The sequence below is a fragment of the Coturnix japonica genome, chromosome 12 (genome assembly GCF_001577835.2).
Source record: "Coturnix japonica isolate 7356 chromosome 12, Coturnix japonica 2.1, whole genome shotgun sequence".
NCBI lineage: Eukaryota > Metazoa > Chordata > Aves > Galliformes > Phasianidae > Coturnix > Coturnix japonica.
The window spans coordinates 6,114,613-6,135,137 of record NC_029527.1 but is presented as its reverse complement, the minus strand read 5'-3'; the positions used below and the strand labels follow the sequence as shown (position 1 = coordinate 6,135,137).

At 36.7% G+C, this 20,525-nt stretch overlaps 1 protein-coding gene across 2 annotated transcripts in view; it reads right to left on the bottom strand.

Annotated features, from left to right (window-relative positions):
* CCDC66 (coiled-coil domain containing 66) overlaps nucleotides 1-20,525 on the bottom strand; it is a 31,487-nt gene that overhangs the window by 6,167 nt on the left and 4,795 nt on the right. For both annotated transcript variants that reach the window (XM_015875024.2, XM_015875026.2), the window contains 8 exons: nucleotides 15,703-15,810; nucleotides 4,968-5,175; nucleotides 4,706-4,770; nucleotides 4,420-4,442; nucleotides 3,138-3,555; nucleotides 1,935-2,064; nucleotides 1,680-1,783; nucleotides 846-970 (listed from right to left, as the gene is read on the bottom strand). In XM_015875024.2, the coding sequence (XP_015730510.1) occupies nucleotides 846-970; nucleotides 1,680-1,783; nucleotides 1,935-2,064; nucleotides 3,138-3,555; nucleotides 4,420-4,442; nucleotides 4,706-4,770; nucleotides 4,968-4,978 (876 nt within the window). In that variant the 5' untranslated portion in view covers nucleotides 4,979-5,175; nucleotides 15,703-15,810. The remainder of the gene's footprint in view (nucleotides 1-845; nucleotides 971-1,679; nucleotides 1,784-1,934; nucleotides 2,065-3,137; nucleotides 3,556-4,419; nucleotides 4,443-4,705; nucleotides 4,771-4,967; nucleotides 5,176-15,702; nucleotides 15,811-20,525) is intronic.

Below are 20,525 nucleotides of genomic sequence, written 5' to 3'. Positions count from 1 at the left end.
TCCTGACAAAGTACCCGAAACTTCTACAGAGGTGACAGACTGGCTTTTTATGTCTCCCTTCCGTACCACATGGCCTTATCTTTATGCCTCCATTTTTGCAGTAGGACATTTTACATAAGGGACCTTTTTTTTTTTTGCTATATGTAATGAGAACATTTATTCTTCTGAGTACTATAACTGTATGGCTGAGAAGACTGTAAGGTGACTCCTTCAAGATTTCTTTTTGGCAAAATGCATATTAACATGCTCTATTTAAAGCTATCAGGAGTACGTTCCTTAAACTGAAAAGAATCTCTTCCTTAAGAAAAGTTTTATGCCCATTTTAAAAGAAGCATATAACTTCTTGTTATATACATTATATATACATGTTATATATACATCATAATCTAATAAGATTATGTTGAAAATTATCAGGAAATTGAGAGGCAAGTTAAGGTCAAAATGCTGTGTTTAATATTATGTAAGCAATTAGATATGTTAGAAAGCTAATGAACAATGTAAATAATTATATATATATTATTATATAACCACTTGATTATGCCTCAAATCTTAACTGGAAAGGATTCATACCTCTTAGTAATCAACATGCAAAGAAAGGAAGAGTTTGGTAGTGATACTTCATATAACTGATAAAACTACAAACTGGAGCAAAAGTTAATTTTGATACAGGGAGCTGCATCACATCATGCCATCAAAGAGCTTAAACTAACCACTGACATTTGATTCTGCTTCCTATTAACACTGGATCTGTACAGAAAAGAAAATCTTGTATGAATTAAGGCTCAAGAGTTCTGCAACAGTGCTGTCAAAACCGTGTGCTTTTCAGTGTTTGTCAATAGCCTCACCTTATCTGGGTCAGCTGTTTCTATCTTCTCTGTATGGTTTTTATCATTGCCAGGTTTCGGCCCCAAATACGCCACATCTGCTTCCAAAGTTTCTTTCAGTTTCTTCTTCAGTGCTACCTGTTCATCTTCAGGAAAGGAGTTAGGGGGAAACACAAAACCTTAGTAAAAACTCCTAGTACAGATGTGTAGATGCATTTATTAAAATAAATAAGATAGGCATGCCCTCCCTGCACTTCTGATTGTAAAATGATTAAGTCTCCATTGTGTGACCCAGCAGTTCAAACATGACTTCGCTCTTAAGAGGATGGCCACTGAGTCTCTGTCCATAGCTTAATTTGTCTTTAGCACTGTGTTAAATGGTTTTAACTTTCTACAGTGTTTCCCTGTGTGGCTGGTGGTGGGACAGGGCTGCAAACTGTTTCAAAGTCAAACTGCAATTTGTGTTCAGTCATCTCTGTAGGCCAGGTGACATTACACGAAACAAACTGATTTGTTATGGATAATGGCCATCAAGGAGAGAAGGGATGTGACTGAACCAGCAGCCAACAACTCCTACAATATGAAGCATTAAAAAAAAACACACAACAAAACAAAACCCCACATCCCTGTTTGGGAAAATATATCTTTTCTTTAGCAGTATTTTTTGCAAGGAGTTATACATCTTCTTTATGTAGTTATTTATTTACTTATTTTTGTGAATGTTGATCTGTTCTGGAGACTTATATTAGATAACTCCCATATCTGTAACAATTGCACCGACACAAATAAACTTACAGTAATGCATCTTCAGCATCATAAACTAATCAAAATATAAATTGTGTATATGTTAAGTACCTAATTCCTTCTTCCATTGGCTCTTTTTTGATTCTAATAAGGCTTTCTCTCCTTCTCTTTCACCCAAGGTACTAAACATGTCAGCGGGTTTCCAGGATTCCTTTCTGTAGATGAGGGAGTGAAAAGAATTACTTGAAAATCTGTTGATTTTAACATAACTTTCTGATTAGTATTTATATCAGCTCTTACTGTGATTAAGAACTACAATTCATTGCTGGATAAAGTTTTTGTGGACAATAACACAGATTTACGTACATAACTTTCTCTCTGGGTTGTGGATATGACTCTTGTTTCCCGCTTGAATTTGACTCTTCTGGAACAGATGAAACTTCACAAGCTTTTTGGAGCAATGCTACAGTGGTTTCCTCTGATGGCTCACTAGATCCTGTAGTAGAATACATATACGTGCCTAAATATATATATATTTACATATTTATATATACATATATACACACACACAAGTAAATAAAACATACGTGCCCACTAAGCATTTTTCAGTACTTACTACTTAAGGAACAGAAGAGACTTGCAAGCTCACCATTATTTAACAAACCTGTTTTCTGCTCTTCTTGTACAGCTGAGGGTTGCAAGCTAGAACTTCAAGAGTATTCTTAGAATGCTAGACTTGCACTTGGGAAACAGCTCAGTCATTTGTACTCTACTTAATCTCAGTGTGCTGTTTTTGTGGTGACAGAGATTTGACCTCTTCCATGGGTCCAAAAATAGAGTAATAATACAGGAAGTTACAGAATAGTTGTCATGCTTGTCAGCATAAGAAGTGCAGAATGAACACTACTTAGTAGTAGTATTACAGTTAAGCAGAAAGATGCATGTACATCTTGGGGTCAGAAGGAAATCTAAAGACTGCTCTTGAGATACGGAGCAATATCTGAACTCTTTGATAAACCAGAAAAGCCTGTATTTCTTAGGCTTGTGTGTGTGTGTGTGTGTGTGTGTCTGTGTGTGTGTGTGTTGGTGACTGTTATTTCCACAGAATCATGGAATCATTCGATTTGGAAGGGGCCCTTTAAAGATCATCTAGTCCAACTCCCCTGCAATGAATAGGGACATCAACAGCTCAAGCAGGTTGCTCAGATGCTGGTTTTGTCCTCAACATTCTAATGTTAATGGTTCAGTGCCCTTCCACTATTTTTCCCTCCCCCTAGTTTTAGTATGAAACACTGACAAGAGTTGTTTGCCTTTTTACTCTGCAAAGTACTAGAATATTATCAAACAATTTCTAGTTCTTATTGTTAAAATTGACAGCTGTTTGGTTCCTAACACTTACAGGCATTATCGCATCTGTAATAGCAAGCACTATCAGCCTTGAGACTTTCATAGAGTAGTACCTCTGTCTGCAAATAAGCTTAAATTATGAACTGAGTTAAGCCTCACATTTTTCTTTGTTTCTATGAAACTAACATCAGTTAACTGTATAAAATCTGCACTGTGTCTTACCCATTTCCTCTTGCTTTTCACAGGGAGTCTCAGAGATCTGCTCAGTTCCTCCTTTTACAATCATCAAAATCTGTTGAAGCTGTTCTTGCGTTAAACAGACCAAACTCCTCAGGTCTTCAGCTGATACATGTGTATTCTGAGGTTGGTGTTTACTTTCTTTAATATTAAGATTCTCAGAGTCGGGCTTCCTATTTGCGGTATCTCTTTGGAAAATCAAAGAGTGATCTTTAGTTGTGGCTTCACGTGAGGAAGGTTTGGTTCCATCCGCTCTTTCCCCTTTTGACACTGATAAGCTCGATCCACTCCTTGGTTTTGTTAAGTTTTCCTGATTGATGCAAGTATTTTGTGTTGACCTCAGCATATGCCCAGTATGCCTTATCCTCAAAGTCTGTTTAGGCACCCTGCCTTTATTTCCCATCTGTTTGGAAAAGAGAGAGAGAGAAAGAGGAAAAAAAAAAAAAAAAAGAGATGAAAATTCAGCATATATTACATAAAGGGAAGAAATTCTGATAAGTAACAAATCCAGGACTTAAACAACAGGTAACAGTAAATGTTCCTTTTCTTCTTTGTTACATCACTAGAAACTAACTCCGTAAATACTGTTACTCTTTCCAGGGTCTTTGTTGTATACTTGTAACCATCTCACAGATACTTGTATCATATACTTTGTCTCTCCAGCTCGCTGCATTCCAGTTTACTCAGACAGGCACAGCCCATATCACTATGTGGACAGTAATACGCATTCCAGATAAATGTCACCAGAATCCCTTTAAGATCTCTGTAAGTTCCGATTGTTGTAACTTCTTGGGGAACAAAACCAAACCATTTTGTGATGGTAAAAATTATCACAGAACATTGAATTCAAACTTCTGTTGAATTTTTGGATATATTAGGATATATTACCAATATTAGGAGGAGGTCCTTCACCAGAGAGTGGCCAGGCACTGGAAGAAGAGCTCCTCAGGGCAGTGGTCACAGCCTCAAGTCTGCAGGCATCCAAGAAGCATTTGGATAATGCTCTTAGACACCGAGTTTGATTTTTAGTTAGTCCTGTGCAGAGGTAGGAGTTGGACTCCATCATCCTTATGGGGGTACTGAGGATACTCTGTGATGAACCCAGCTATAATGAACCTCAGAAATACCCTCCCCCCCTCCCTTTTTTTCTCCATAAGCATGACTGATTACAAATACTGTGACACTTCAAATACGTTCTCAAAATTATCTGCTAACAAACTGAATGGTAAAACGTGTGCTTTACACAGAATGTAGTCTTTTCACTTACCTTCATTGCAGGCTTTGCTTTATCTTTTCGGAAGCAAACACAAACATATGAGAACAGTATTTAATAGCAACTTCTTCCTGAAAAATAAATCTTAAGAAACTCATGAGCTATTTCAGTCATCAGACATCTGCCAATGTAAATATAAGTATGAAATTATACCATTCTGTGTAAATCAAGCAGAGAGTTACCAGGCTTCTTTTTCCCTGCTAATAAGGTGCTACTAAATTCACGTATCACATAAGTCAGAGCTTTAAAGATTGCTTTGGGTAGATAATCAAAAATATACCAGAAGCGGCTAAAATCAGCCTCGGCTTCCCATCCAGCACCTCAGTTTTAAGCTTCAGCCCATCTCTGTAAAACGGGAGAAAGGAAGAAATTAGAACCGTGAAGGGACAGCGGTGAGATCTTCACATTCCAACAAACAACAGCGTGTGCGGCCCCTTCCCCCCCCTCCCCCTCCACGCCCCCCCCCGGCACCATCGGGCCGCGAGGCGCCGAGCACTGAGCTAAGGCGGGGGGTCCCGGCCGCCGGTTCCCTCCGTCCTTACCCCAGGTTCATGGCTCGGCCGTCCGTCGGCGCAGCCTGAAGGGCCTCCGGGCTCGTGCTGTGTGTGTACGGCGGTTGCCGGCCCCGCACAAGGAGCCGGGAGGCGATAGGTTTCCGTCGGGGCTCCGCTTCGCCAACGGGCTGCGCGCACACTGCGGGGCCGGGCGGAGCGGCGCCTTGTGGGGGATGGAGTCTGCGGCGGGGAGCGGCTGGGAAGGGAGAGACAGGGAGAGGTTTCTGTCTCCGTGTGTACGGCTTTAGATCAGCAATCTCTGTAGCATTCCGCATAGCAGCTTACTGTTTGATTTATTACCTCTTTTTCTTTCTTTCTTCCAGACAACCGTTCATATTCCTAATCTTCCAGTGAAAGCCTTTTAAATCTTTCTTTTTTGGGGGATAGAGTTACCTCCGGATTTCCGTTCGAGACAGCAGGTGGCAATATCGTTTCAAACATGTCTGCAAAAGTTTATCTGCCCTACAGAAACCATCTTACCAACGGCTCAAAAAGGCTTTTTTACTCCCTTTCCCCCTCCCCTTTCTCCTGAAACAATGAGTTTCAATCTGATAGGATTTAAGAAAATATTTTATAAATTAAATATCAGTGTTTTGCCAGACCAAAATTATAACTCTGACATCCCTTGTATTTACATTTTGCCCTTGGATACACATTTCATTCACAAATGTGTGTGTGTATGTGCACCATGAGACAAAAACTGGGTTCTCCTTTTTCCCCCTTATTTCATGGAACATTACACTTCAAAGCACGATGTCTTACTATTGGACAGGTTCAAGTTCATATTTAGTTTGCAGGTTGTTAGAATTTGAGTGGAAAATACCAACAGTTTTGGCCTCAATTCCAATGAAGTTTAGGGAACACAAATGCTAATTTTTAGACTTATTTTCTTAACTGATTCCTGCAAAACTGGAGAAGATAAAGAGTAACTATCAACTCTCTGCAATCAAATGCCAGCGTGAGATGGTGTTAATCTTTAGCTCGCGCACTTGACAATCAATGATGCAAACGTATGAACTGCATGCCAAACAAACTGGTTGCTGAAATCAAAGGAAATATTTCTTTCAAGAACATCAGTTGCTTTCTGGTACAGCAACTGATATCAGAACTGCATGTTCTGATTATAAAGCAGTTTTCTAAACAGGAGCGTACATCACACCCACACATGAATTGTTGGTACCTAATGTAATTGTCTTAGCATGTACAAAAAGCTCAGAAGTTTTAATACTGGAATATTTCTACAAAGTGTTCCTATGTAGCAGAGGAATGCAGCTCCCAAAACCTGCACCTCACCTTTATTTTCATTCATACCATATTTCTTCATGCATTTATGTATTTAAATGATAGTTACATTTGAAATTGTCTTTGTAGGCATTGCTTTTTTATAACTTATCGTGGAATGAATACAGGCTGGAAGGAATTTATACACAGTGTAGACCACCAAGAAGCATATTAAGAATGTACGGAAACTATGGTTTTATTCTACACAGTGATCTTCAAAACTCAAAAAAGAGATGAGTCCTGTTTCTCAAAGTTACATTTCTCATCAGCTGTCTGGAAAGAATAAAACTTGCATCAAAACAGCAGGATTTTCTAGTAACATTAGAATGTTATTATATAAGGTTAATATGTAGCATCAGGTCTGGATATTTTATAGAGTGAAGGTACTAATAATCAGCATATTAAGTGAGGATTGGACCAGTCTTTCTTCTAAAAACATGTCATCTTATTTCCTAAAAGTATGTTTTGATAGAGCTTATAATAAAAGTGTAAAAGCAAAGATTGCCACTTAATGTTTCATGCTTGTCAGGAAAGCATTTCCTGCAAAACACTTACAAATGTTCTCAAGCCTTGACTGAAATGCATTATGCAGAAATCTGACAACTGCTCAGCACAGTTTGTAAGCCACGGAGAATTCAAAATAGTCTTCCATGTCTAGGCAGAAATTCACTCACAACAGGGAGGTTAGGTAGATCCTTTGCACTGTATGAGCCTATGTTGTGTTTAATTAAGATATGCTAAGCATCACTGGGTTATCCCTTGATGGTTAAGAATTTTTGCTCTAGGAGTAACATATCTGCAGTCAATGAGCCTGATTTTTTGTTTTCCTTCTCTCTTCTTCTCTCGCCACCTTGTAAAAATCTAATGGGCTGGCAAATCTTTTATGATTTTGCATGAAGGAGCCTTCTCCTGGATGGTTATCATTATCTTAGCACGGATGTATTCAACTTCATTCATGGTAACTGACTCATGAAGTGATTAGGTTTTACTATGTATGTAATGTGTATTACAATTAATCTCACAGCAGGTATAAAATTAATACCTGATGTGAGGACAACAGAAAAATGTCCCCCAAAGAAATTGATCAAAATGTATTTGAACAGGCAGAAATGAAATCTAAATTAAAAACAGACAAAACTGTAGCAAGAAATAGCAGGGGAAAAAAAACAACAAATAATTGAAAGAGTGATGATATTTATGTGTACTTGTTATCAACAATGAATAATTCTTATAAACTGAGGTAAAACAATAAATCAAATACTAGTAAAGTAAATCTATATTATATTGGATAAATTTGAAATGTCATCTTAAACTCACAGAGAAGCGGCCTAAAAAAACAGTGGGGAAAAAGGTAAGGAAGTAAAATGCTCTGCTATGTCAATGATCAATCCACTGCCTGAATCTTTTAATGCAAGTGTTCGCTCAGGTGCTATGAAGATACCTCTGTCCATTCTTCTGTTCTTGTTCTGTACACACACACTTTTAAAGTCCAAATTTATTAAGAATAAAATGTCCATCATGTTGTTTTAAAAGCCCCTAAGATAAAATCAACTGAGACAAATCATCATATGTGAATGTACAAGGAGAAAGCACTGAAACAATCAGACTTAAATCAGCTGCTTAAAAGCAAAAGAAAATGACAGATTTATTTAGTAATTACATTTCCTTCACTCTCTATTATCCTGTTTGTCTTCTCAGGTTGAGATTTAACTCACTCAGAATCTTAACCATTCTGATTTCTAGGGATTATTCAGGGACTTTTCAGAAGAATCCTTGAGGGAAAGAAAAAGCATGTGTGCGTGTTGTAATGGATCACATCTGAAAAGTGAAAGGTACGTTCCAAGCTCTTGGGGCTGCTTCTGTTCAATATTTAAACAGATCTTTAGGGATTTCAGAATACACTTGATACTGGGCAGCACAGCTTCATTAGCTTGGGAGTGGAAGGAAGGTGTAAGGTGATTATGCTTTTTTTCCCCTGGAAATAAATAGAGCTCTGCAGTATCAGAAAAATAATCAATGTAACAGTAATATATACAACAAATCCTAAATAGCAGCATTATTAGAAACTGCATTTCTTTGAGAAATCAGCTCTCAGGTGATTTTTACCTTTAAATGAAATATAAACATAATCAGGATAGGAGATGGTCATCATTTGTTGTGCTTTAATATATTTGTTTATGGAGTTGGATGGCCTCTATACCCATTTAATGTAAGCTGAGATGTGTTAGTAAAGACCACGCCTTCTTTTACAACATGACATTATTACAGTATGAAGCATGTTAAAAATTCTTTTTGTCTTCAAAACTGCTCAAGTCTTCTATATTTTTTCCAGTTGTTACTGACTGGGAGGTGGGAGGTGCTGTGGTTACAGGTGTTAAAATAGTCAGGTGGAATGTAGTAAATGAAAATGTTACAGCTCATTGTAACGTGACTTAGAAAAACATAACACACCACCGTGTTATATTGGGAATGTGTGGTCTGTCACTGTGTATTTAGAAGTTCTGTTAGATGAATAATCTAAATCACAGCGATTTTGTGTGAAGAGGGAAGAGAAGCATATTCCCTGGCCAGAAGCAGATATGAGAAAGCAGAATAAGCTGCATCTCTACAACCATTTCCAAGATGCTGTTGTATTTTTGCTAATCTGATTAGGAAAAATCTGAGTAGAAGATCAGCAGACTGACATAAATGTATTTGAGCTGAGAGATAAAAGAGAAGGATTTTCTACAAAATTCCCTCATCTGCCCTTTTCTTTCTGTACTGTAAACAATGCCATTTTCTTTAGGCATTTCCGTAGTCTCTTGTCCTTCCCTTCATTTTGTGCCTTCCCAAAATTGCAGCACATTTTCTTCTCCTTCACCCTTGAGCTGTACCTGATTGGATTTCTGCTTATATTTGGGGGAAAGTTATGCACTGTTGCAAAATTCAGTTCTGTGCTATCTAGTGCAGAGAGAATATGAAGGAAAAACTTAAAATGGCTGGCAGCAAAATGGAAGAAGATTAAACAAAGAAGAAAATGAAAGTCTGTGCTGATGCAGTGCTTTCCTCACCTTTGAAATGTCTCCCTTTTCGTCGAGTTTTCTGAGTGAAGCTCTTTAATCATAACTTGCTTGTTTAGGTTGAGCTTGGTTATATTTAAAAATAATTTCAGCAGTTCTCAACAACTGCTGCTTGCTTCATTGCCATTTTCATATGGACTTTAGGATTTCTAAAGATGTAAATTCCTTTTGAAGTAATCCTTATTGACTCTGTGGAGAGTGTTTATTACATTTGGCAATAGCTGTTCTGCAGAAAATTGGGAAACTAGCCTGAATCTCCTGAATGGTTTATGATTCAATCCCACTTCAGGAGTGAGCATTGCCAACTGCTTTGTTTCCAGTTTCTACTGTGAAAGTTTTATATATATGCGTGTGTATATAAACATACTCATACATGTTAAACATACATATATGAGATTGTTCAGTGTAAGTATGTGCAAACATATATAAGTTTGCACTGTATTTCTTTCTAGTTGATTCTGGAAGCTTCATTCTGTTGAATTAGATAAGCTTGAATAGAGGCACATTAGGACACTAGTAATTCTGGATATTCCATTTGAACAGGCAAAGGAGCTTTATTAAGAAAAGGAGATAACAATGTTGTGCCATGGCTTGCAGAAATGTTTGGTGCTTCAAAGGAAAATACACTTATCTGGCTATTACAAGATGAGACTGAACTTGTGATGACAAGCATGACAACAAATCGTTGTGTTGCTTGCTGTAGCTCAGGTCAGTGTAGTCTTCTTTCTGCAACATTTTTATTTTTTCCATGCTATGGCAATGCAAATGTACAGTTGAGAGTTTTGTTATACTATATTCATCACATCAACACATCAAATCTGCCAGAAATTACTCCAGTATCTACAAGAAATCGCTTCATACTTATACAAGTCTTTAAAGGTTATCAAATATTGTCAGCTTCTGAAAGCATGTTGTACAGTATTTTCATTCCTAATGATTTCAGATGTATATGCTTTTACAGTAAGTGATAATTAAAGAGCATACATTATTAAATCACAGTAGTAGGAATGAGCCAAATTCTGTCATTGCTATTCACACTACAAAGAAAATAACTTGATTTTAGTGGAATTTTCAGAGCAGTGGAAGTTTCTAAGGAGTGCAGGTAAAGTTGCAAAGGAAAGGGTTGCATCACCAATATGGTAATAACTCTGTTGGTTTTTAACAGTAACTAAAAATGTTTTTGCTGATTTTTTTTTGTGATTATTCTGAGTGATGTGTATGGGTTTTTATCTCTGATTTGGGGATTTAAAATACAGAGTTTGATAGATGATGTATTACTACTGCACTGCCAGAAATGCCCACGGAGACTGTCCAAAGATAGTCTGTGAAACAGCCATATGGCCAAGAGCTGAAACATATTAATTGCCGCTCCAGAATAATATGGGTGTAATACCTCTTCCCTCTCTACTTTGGTTTTCCATTTGCAGAATAGTGTGATGTTATTAAGCTACTTGATTGTGTTTTTCTTCAAATATGTTAGATTGTGTTTTAAGTGGCATCTCACTTTCTCAGCATGTGTGTTGCTCTTTTTCCACTAACATAGAAAAATACAGTCTCATCTATGGCTACACGGCTTTTAGAAAATTGGAAGAGGTGTTGTTCATTTCATTTTATCAAGGTAGATAAATCTTTTTCATTCATGAGGAAGCCAAAATCCTGAAAGTAATGATGTGAGAAAGGTTCCATGGTTGTTTGTGTATACAGTATATATTTCATAAATTAATTAACTAATTGCCATCTTGGAAAGGTGATCTCTATTATGGATGTAGTATTGATAGCTACTACCTAGAGGGAGTTAACACCTATTATAGTTTTCAATCCCATTTCTTCTTTCCTAAAAAAGGGAGTTATTTATTTTTTTCCTCACTATTTTGTTTTCTTCTTTCATGGTAAAATAATTAACTTTTAAAACCATTTGAAAGGCAGTAGTGATCATAAATATTTATGATAAATATTTATTATTTAAATAAAAATTTAAATTTTGATTTGGTGAATGAGAAGAAAACCATGTCCATGACTCTTAGAACTGGTTGTGATAAGTAAAATTAAAAAGAGAAAAATAGGGGCAATGGGAAAGTTTGCTGCCTAAAGAGCAGAAGCTGCTGAGCAGAATGTCAGCCACTCATTTATGAGAGTTCTAAGCTCAAGAAACATTGTATTGAGTCGTGCAGAAACTGAGCTATTTTCCTTCATACAGTGAATATGATATGGATTACGAAGGCTTTCTACTCCCTCCTTCCATCTGTGTTCTACATCCATCTGTCATATTTATCCCTGTTTAGATTGAAAATGTTCTGGATTTGTGGTACTGTTTGTGTTTAGAAACCAACCAATCAATAGGGTGAATGCAACAGAAGCTGTGAGTCCTACTGATATAATCACTTGGCAATAGGAACTCTGCTATAGGTAGGAGCTCTGCTATGGGCCACTTTTTGTTACTGGAGTTGCTAAATTCTAACATATGCTTATCATGTTGTGGGTAAGGAGAAAACATGGTTGCAATCTACTGTTCTTAGGACACACCACTTCTGAATAATAATAGATCATCCAAAGGATGGCTGGGAACTGGCATCTGAGTGAACAGACTGGCAGTGCTGCCTAAAATGCAAGCCTTAAGCTAATCAATAAATAGCTGTTTTGTTTTTTCTCAGCTGATGAATCCAAATGCTTAGTTGTTGCTTGAGGTACTAGATCTACAGTTTTTGCTGAGTCTTTAATTAACAACAACTGTATAAGACAGAAGGAAGAAAAAAAAGTAGAAATGATTTAAAAGCTCCCATTTGAAATTTTTTTAAAGTACCATCTTGAATATCATCACAGAGATCAGGTAAGAACAATGGTTTTAATTCTCTGAGAAAGGACTTTTTCTCCTCATACTTAAGAATATTTTTCTAAAGTTACTCATTGATTTTTAGATTTAGCACTGTTGTTTCAGAGTACACTGTTAACTTATCCTATTAACTGTATGACAACACTCTCTAGATTAGAATTGTTCCTTTTTCCAAGAGAGATATATATTTAATATAAACAGTAATTTGGGTATATTCTTACATGAATTGCAACTTGTGAACAGGTTGGAAAGGAAAACAAGAAGTTTAAAAATAACTCATAAATGTGTTTATTGTAGTTGTGAAAAGATTATCATTATACCAGCAGAGTAGCAGCGGGTATCAGGCTTGTTACACGAATCTGCACTCTGAAATGTTTTTGTTTGTTTGTTTGTTTTGTTTGTTTGTTTGTTTTGAAATAAATAAAAATATACTGGTTTCCAGCATCTAAACTTTCAATTAAAAGGGTTGCACCCAGTTCTAATTGGACATGAGAATCTTTCTTGGACGACTAAGTCCACATTTTTCACCTTGCTGAAAGAAACATGTTCCTTGGAAATGATATAAAGATTCACTGGAACTCTTGTACCTTTATTCACTGCAGTTCTCTTCTGCATGCCAGCAGAAGTGCTTTATGCAGTCACAGGCTGAACTGGACCGAGAACTGATCTGACTAAAATCTTAGTGGAGAAAAACTGGGAAGATAAATGGGTGTAATATTCAGGGGATCACTTCACTGATTTTCACCATGAAACTATACAGGTAGCTGTGCTGTCATAACGGAAAGAATTGTGGTGGAGCACCATATATGAACTGGTAGGATAGTGAGTATTGATAATAAGGAATGCCAAACCTGGTGCTGCTCCTTAATTAATACATATCAGATTATGCCTTCATTTCTGTCACTGTGATATCTTTTTTAAAGTGAGCTGAGATGACCTCAGTAAATACCCCATAAACTATTGATCAAATATACACTGGGATAGCAAAAAGAGAGATTCAAAACCTGAACAGCAGCAACACTGCACTTTATATGAAGAAGTAGCTACTTCCCCGCGGATCCTATCATTAGATAATAGAAGAGTACGGTCTGAACATTAAAAAGATAAATAAATGGGAATAAAAGAAAGAATAACTTAGAAAAAAGATGCATAGTTATCTGTTTATTTAGAAATGAATGGAATTGTTTCTGTTCATTGAAACAATGAAGATTATTTTCTAAAAAGAGCTCCACTTAATTAAAAAAAATGCAATTTGTTTAGTAAATGAAGTGTCAATGTACTTTTCAGTTCATTTGAGCAGTAGTAGAACTGCCATGTTAATTCCAGAGCACAATCTTTATTTATTTTAAATTTTAAATTAATTTTACCATGACAAAATAAGCAATCTCCAGCCACACTATTCACCCAGTCTGAATGGCATGGAATTTAATTCCTAATGGACTGTATGTGAAGCACATTTATTTCCCCACAACCATCTTCATTCAGCTCATTCATTACACCAAAATTAACATCTTTCATCATGTCAGTGGCTGAGATTCACCTTGTTTATACTTTTGTTAGGTAACAAAAATGTACGACGGTATAAAAAAAATGGAAATAATCTTTCAGATAATAAAAAATTTTAGGATAGCTTTCCTTCAAATTTAGTACATAAAAATAATGTATTTTGAAGAGCGGAAAGAAGAACATAGGGAAATGTAGCATTTTAAACAACTAAATGTTTTTTTAACATTTAACAGTGTTTCTGTAATAGCAAGTAACGCTGACTGTAGCTAGAAATAGTCAATCTTGTTTCTGAGTACAGGAAATGCACAGCCTTTGGGATACTGCTCTGCCTTGGTTTCAATTGTAAGAAGTAAATAGCAGTTTCAGGGATAATATTATACCATAAAATCCATTAAAAACTGACAGCCAGAGGTGGTAGGTGTAGGAATCATCTCTGTACTTAAAGTGCTGACCATTGCAGGAACTGGGCTTACAAGAAGTACTTAATCGCTAATAGCTTTCACATATTCTTCCAATATGTTTTTCATAATCACTACCATAATTTCATTGCAATAAGTACTTTTTTCCCCCTACAAATAAAAAAATTAATTATTGCAGTACATTCATTTCTTCTTTATTTAGCTCTACTTACACGTCTTCCTTTCCATGCTGCTGAAAGTGTCCTAGTTTTCAAGTTGATCTCCAAAAATGCCTAAGATACATATTAACTAATATGGATGGATTTTCTTAGAATTAAAGAATCATAGAATCCTTAGAGTTGGAAGGAACCTATGACGGCCATCTAGTCCAACTCCCTTGCAATGAACAGGGACACCACAGCTAGATCAGGTTGCCCAGGGCCTTATCCAGCCTTGCCTTGAAAGTCTGCAGGGACAGGGCACCTATCACATCACCAGGCAACCTGATCCAGTGCCTTCCCCCCCTCCCTGTAAAACTGTTTTTCCTTAATCTAACGTAAGCCTACCCTCTTTGAGCTTGAAGCCATTTTTCCTTATTCTGTCACCACAGACTCTGCTACAATCTGTTCCCTTCTTTCCTTTAGCTCCACTGCTGTCAGGTCACCTTGAAGCTTTCTCTTCTTCAGGCTGCACAGCCCCAGCTCTCCCAGCCTGTCCTCATAGAAGAGTTGTTCCAAACCATGGATCATTTTTGTGGCCCTATTCTGGACACACTCCAACAGATCAGTGTCTCTCCTGTACTGAGGATCCTGCAACTGGACACAGATGTGACCATAGCTTAAATCTCAAATAGCAGCATGTAGATCTTTACTATTTTCAATTCTATAAACTATCTTTGTGATTTTGGAACACCTCAGTTTGAGCTTCAGTAGCATAAGTGATTTGTCTTTTAATAACTTAGTGTAGGAGAACTACAGTACCCCAACCGTCTGCTTTATACTGAACTCTTTGAAGCAGCCAATTTTATCTTCCAGAATGTGGCTGCTGCACATGCTGAGTGCTGATTGCAAGTATTATCGTAAGAGAATCACTCAATATTTAAGAAAATTATTCTTCTTTTAAAGGCATTCTTTTATACTTTTGTACTCCTGCTGACTTAATCGCACGAGGAGGTAACCGACAAATAGCATCATTCAATTCCATGGCTGCTATTGCTGCTGCATTATATTTATCAAACAAATTGGGAAGAGGAAGAGAACTATGAAAAATCAACTACCTGCAGCGTCTTAAGAAAATTAATCAACAACCACCTCACAAAATGTCTGCTCTAGAGCAAAGAATATAGGTTGGCAACAAAAGGAAAACCTGTACTGTAGTGCAACCAGAATGGTTTACATGTCTAATGAGATGGGGACAGTTTTTGAAAAGGACCTGAAGGAGAGATTCATAGCCTTTTGTACCCTAAAGTCCTGGTTTACAGAGAACTTGTGAAATATCGAATGCAGATAGGATCCCTGAAAGTAAGAATATAATCAGCATTTTTTCTTACTTTTTGTATTGGCAAGCTTATGATAAGAAAGTTAAAAAATGAGCAAAGATTAGGGGTCTTGAAGACCTAGTGTTCTTAAGCATGAACAACCTGAACTCACCTTACATTCCTCAGTGCCCTCTGCCATGCCAAGTGAAATCCTTCTTGAGCCTCATCTTCTTTCTTCATTTTTGTTTCTTACTGTACAGTGTGAATCACCATCTCTGCTCTGTAACAAGAAATGAAGACTCATTTAAGTGAACAGACAGATAATTTCAAATATCATTTCATTCTCTGGGGGAAATAAAGATGAAGAAAGGAATCAAATTTTGTATTTAAATGTGTTGCATCCTCCAGTAGCTTATCACTATCTGGAATTAATATTTAGCATGGATTCTTAATAAAATCTATAGCTTTTAATATAAAAACTGCTTTTTTTTCCTACATTCAAATCCAGCCTAACATTGTGGATTTGAAGTGTTCTAATTTGAGTATAATTAAAGTAACGATAAAACTAAAGGCCATATGTGCGACCTTCTGAAAGGGAATTTGAAAATATACCTCATCATCTACTTTAGCCAAGTGTTTATGTGAAGCATTTGGACTAATTAAATCATAGGCTTCAATTACAATATTTAATCACTTCCAGTAGTACTGAAAAAATGTGTACAAGGAATTGAAGATCTTTATGAAACCCAAAGGATCATTTACAAGTTTTATTTTTCTTTGTCCAGGTAGCCAAGTGCTGCTATTAAATTTAACAAAGTGCACAGTGTGTTACCTGAATATAGCTTACAGAATCCCATCAAAAGAATCAGATGCTCTACAACTAGAGACATACTTTTGGAACAGTCAGTATCCTGCTGCCTTCTAAAACCTTGTTCTTATTTGAGTGCCTACATGGAAGGAAAACTCTCTTTTATAGTTGTTATCCAAAGTAGATTTGCTCTCCCTTTGAGAATACCTCATTAAATGTCACTCAGTGCAGAGAGAAGAAATACAGAAAAACAAAAAATATAACATCCACAAGGCTAACAAGAGCTGAACTAGAACTAACACAAATAGGAGACTTTACTGTGCATGAACATAAATGCTTTTTTGCTATACAAAGAAGGGTGATGAAGGAGTCTACAAGTGCCATCATAAATAACATCTAAGTTCCTGACATGGGAAATATGATACAGTATCACCAGGTAAGAAATCGTTTTCCAGTGGGATCTGGAAAATATCTATTTACTTCACACGCTTAAAACTTGGATGGATTAAATGCATTTCATCCTTTGATATCATTGAAAGATTCAAATACTATAATAGCTTTTCTGTCTGAATCTCCTGACAAAACAGGAGACCACTTGAAAAACACTAATAAACTCAATGTATCAGTAAACTACAGAGTTCCAAATCTAGAGAGAGTTTCAGTATTGATCATGGTTTTCTCCTGTTTTATTTATTTATTTATTTATTTTTACATCTGTACTGCTCTACTCAGTGCTAATGGATTGACAGGAGTGCACGTGCTTCTTCATTCTTAAAGGCGGAGGAAGGACAGAGCAACAGCTGTTTACAGGCTCCACTGTTTGCTCTCTCTGTTTTGAAGTTTCTGTCATTTTCCAGCAGATTTGTATAATTTTTGTTCCTAAGATAAAGAAAAGCTCTGTTGAAATTAGAATTGCTTTCATTGTGTATTTCATATACAACCGAAATTGCTTGGAAAAATTGAAGTTATTAGTGATTTCTCTAAGCTTGTAAGTTTAATGCTTCTTCCTGTTTTGTTGTTGTTGTTGTTTCTCTCTATCTCTCTCTCTTTTTTTCTTGGGCTTTTAAGCGACTCTCCTCAGCAGAATCAATTAAACAATGAGAATGCCTACAAAATGGGTAATGGAGATTGGGCATAGTCACACTCTTGGATTTTTTCTCTGAACAATGGCTTATCGACAGATAGCAACAACAGAGAGAACAGAGTCCTTGAATTTGCGAGAACTATGTTCCCTGTCACTGCAGTCATACCTCAGACACATTCATTCCTGCAAAGTGCATATGCTTAGATTTGCAATCTAAGAAATAGATTTGCATCTAGAAATAGATGTGCCAGACTGACTAGAAGGAAGCAGCCATTTTGTAACTATTTGTAAGGAAATGTTATATAATATCAAGCTGACAATTAGGAAACATTGCTCCCTGTTTATTTTAACTTGCAAATATTTGTTCTCTTCTTTTCTTTTTGAACACAAATTGTGATTGTAATCTTTGCTATCACAGTGCTAATCTATGCACTGCATCTACAGGAGTGTCCATTTACAGCACACACTTTACCGAATGAACACCATTAAACAGCTGGGCACTGGTTCACCCAATTCCGTACGTGAGCTAAGAAAGGCAGTGATTCTTCAGGCTGTGTTATGGTGTGAACTTTGCTTTGGTATATAGCTCAGAAACCAGCTTTCAGAAACACGTAAAATTCTACAATAACATGGAATAGGATGTAAAAGTGAGGATATAAAGCAATAAAGAAAGCGAAACTCTTAGAGGAGGAGTGCAAAACCAGACAATATCAAGTGAAACTGTGGATTTAAGAGTCCCTTTTAAATGAAGGAAGGCACTTCATATGAAATCATCAATATTAAAGTATTTAAGATTATGAGACTAACTTATTCATTAGATGCATCTGTAGGCAGAAGAAAAGAATGCCTTCAGAATCAACCAAATTTCACTGACAGTTACATTTATGCTAGTAAATCAACCAGGATCAGGAGGCACTTCTTGGCACTGGATCTTAATAGCCTGTACTTTTAAAACAGAACCTGTCATGTTTTGGACTAGGCAAAGTCCCCTTCTCCCAGTTCCAAGGCATGTTAAAGAAGTTGGCACAGTTAATGTGTTCCCAATAGCAAATCTACATGGGAGTACTCTATTTTGGGAGCTAAGAGATTCTAGCAGCATGAATCCATTTTAAGTCATTTCCTCTGGATGTCAGAGTGGTGCTAGATACATTTAATCGTGTTAGCATACACATAAATTACAGAGCTGGTTCTAAGAGATAAAAATGAGGGAAAAAAAAAAAAAAAAAGAGAAAGACCTTTGTATTTTTAGTTTGGAATTGGTAAGATAAGTGTATATAATCACCTGAGGTTAGATCCTCACGTATTGGCCATATTTCATAAAGTCAGTATAATAGATAATGGTCATAGAAATACAGATAGATATGTAATTATGGCAACAAAAAGGATACCTTTAATTCTATACCTAACTTCCCTTGAGTTTTCAAAGAGCAGAACATAAATGAAGTAGTCAGAATGGCATGGGCCATTAGCTTTTCTGTGCTACAACTCTGACATGAGCTCCTTTTGTACCTTATGACTACAATAATAAGAAAATTGGACAATGAATTTATGACTTCTTCAATGAAAATTATAGTTGTCCAGTCACTGGAGTGGAGGATAGATAGATAACTACAATCCTGTGTGAGGGCTCGAGGCTACCTTCAGAATAGAGGCTGAAAAACAAGTTTGACAGGGTGTGGAAGAAGACACTGAGAACAAAGGCTGTCTCCAGGAGACAAGAGCAGAAGTCAAACAGAGTTCATAATCTCTGTGGGATGACCACCCGGACTGGAGAAGGTGTGTGAATAGAAGCAACTCATGGCTCTGGTTGGGCAGTAAGTGCCTAGAGATGAAGGAGACTTGAGTGTTCTGTTGACATGCAGGGGGCTGGAAAGTTATAGGAGGGAACTTAGAGATGTATATAAGGGAAGTTAGAACCTATAATATCTGAGTCTGTGCCTTCAGACATTGCAGTCTTGTGTTGTCTAAATGGAATCTGTGTATAACGAATACACACAAAATTACATTTAAAAATATTGGCTACTGTTTTTTATTCTTTTCACTTTTCTCCTTAATTTACTTGATCTAATGGGAAGCTATAGAAATTTGATCTCATTCTGGGACTACTTTTATTTCCTTGGTAATGTTTCAATCTTTACCAAACTTCAGCCATTCAGTTCATGCCCATGGTTTTGCACCTTGTTTCAGCAGTTTCTGTTAGTTTGTTGTTGGGGTGGGTGGAGGGAAGGCAGGGGGCAACTGGTCAGGTGCTCACTCCAGCTCTGATTACCACATCATGGTAAAGTGCAACACCTGTAACTTTCAGTGTAAATTGGGGGACAGAGTTTGTTCTCTTCCAGAGTTAACTGAAAGTTAATTAGTTAATTGATTCCATTAATTTTTCTTCTCTCAAGATTTTAGTGCTAGCGCTTCTCTCCAGCTGGGAAGTACTTGCATTATGAAGGTAACTCAAGAAAACAAAGGTAAAAATGTAAGGAACTGGCTTTTAATATGAATAGATCCTTCATGACTTATTCTCTTTTCCTCCAAATAAATCTATTCCTTAATTCAGTCTGTTGGAATGTTACTTAAAGAGCGTATCTTTGTTATATCTTGTGATGATAAGTTTTGCTGGTCAGTTGAAGCTTTAACAGTTTCTTGTGACCATGATGAGTGGTTAAATCCTATCAAGTTGATTACTGTCCCTTTATCTCTCCTATAATGCAATATAGGGTAAACAGAATTGCTGTTTATGCTTCCTGATAATAGTCTAATCTAGCATTACCTAATGTATTCCCATTTTTTTACAATCAGAACGTAGAGGCTGATGACTCAATATCTCTTATTTCTGTTTCAGGAACTCCATGCTTCTAATTGTTCTCGTGTCCTTGCATTGTTTCTATTCATGCTGCATTTTTAGCTCCCCCCCCCTTTTTTTTGGTAAGAAAATAATCCAGTTTTTCAAATTAATACAGTGGCTGTATTTGGCCCAATTCCAATTCTTTTAAACTTTTATTTGTTAGTTAGGTAAGTAAACTGTTATATTACACTCTTTACTTGGCTTTTGTAGTAGGAAATGAAAGCTGAAAACAAGTCTGCCACTGGGGAAGAACAAACGAATACA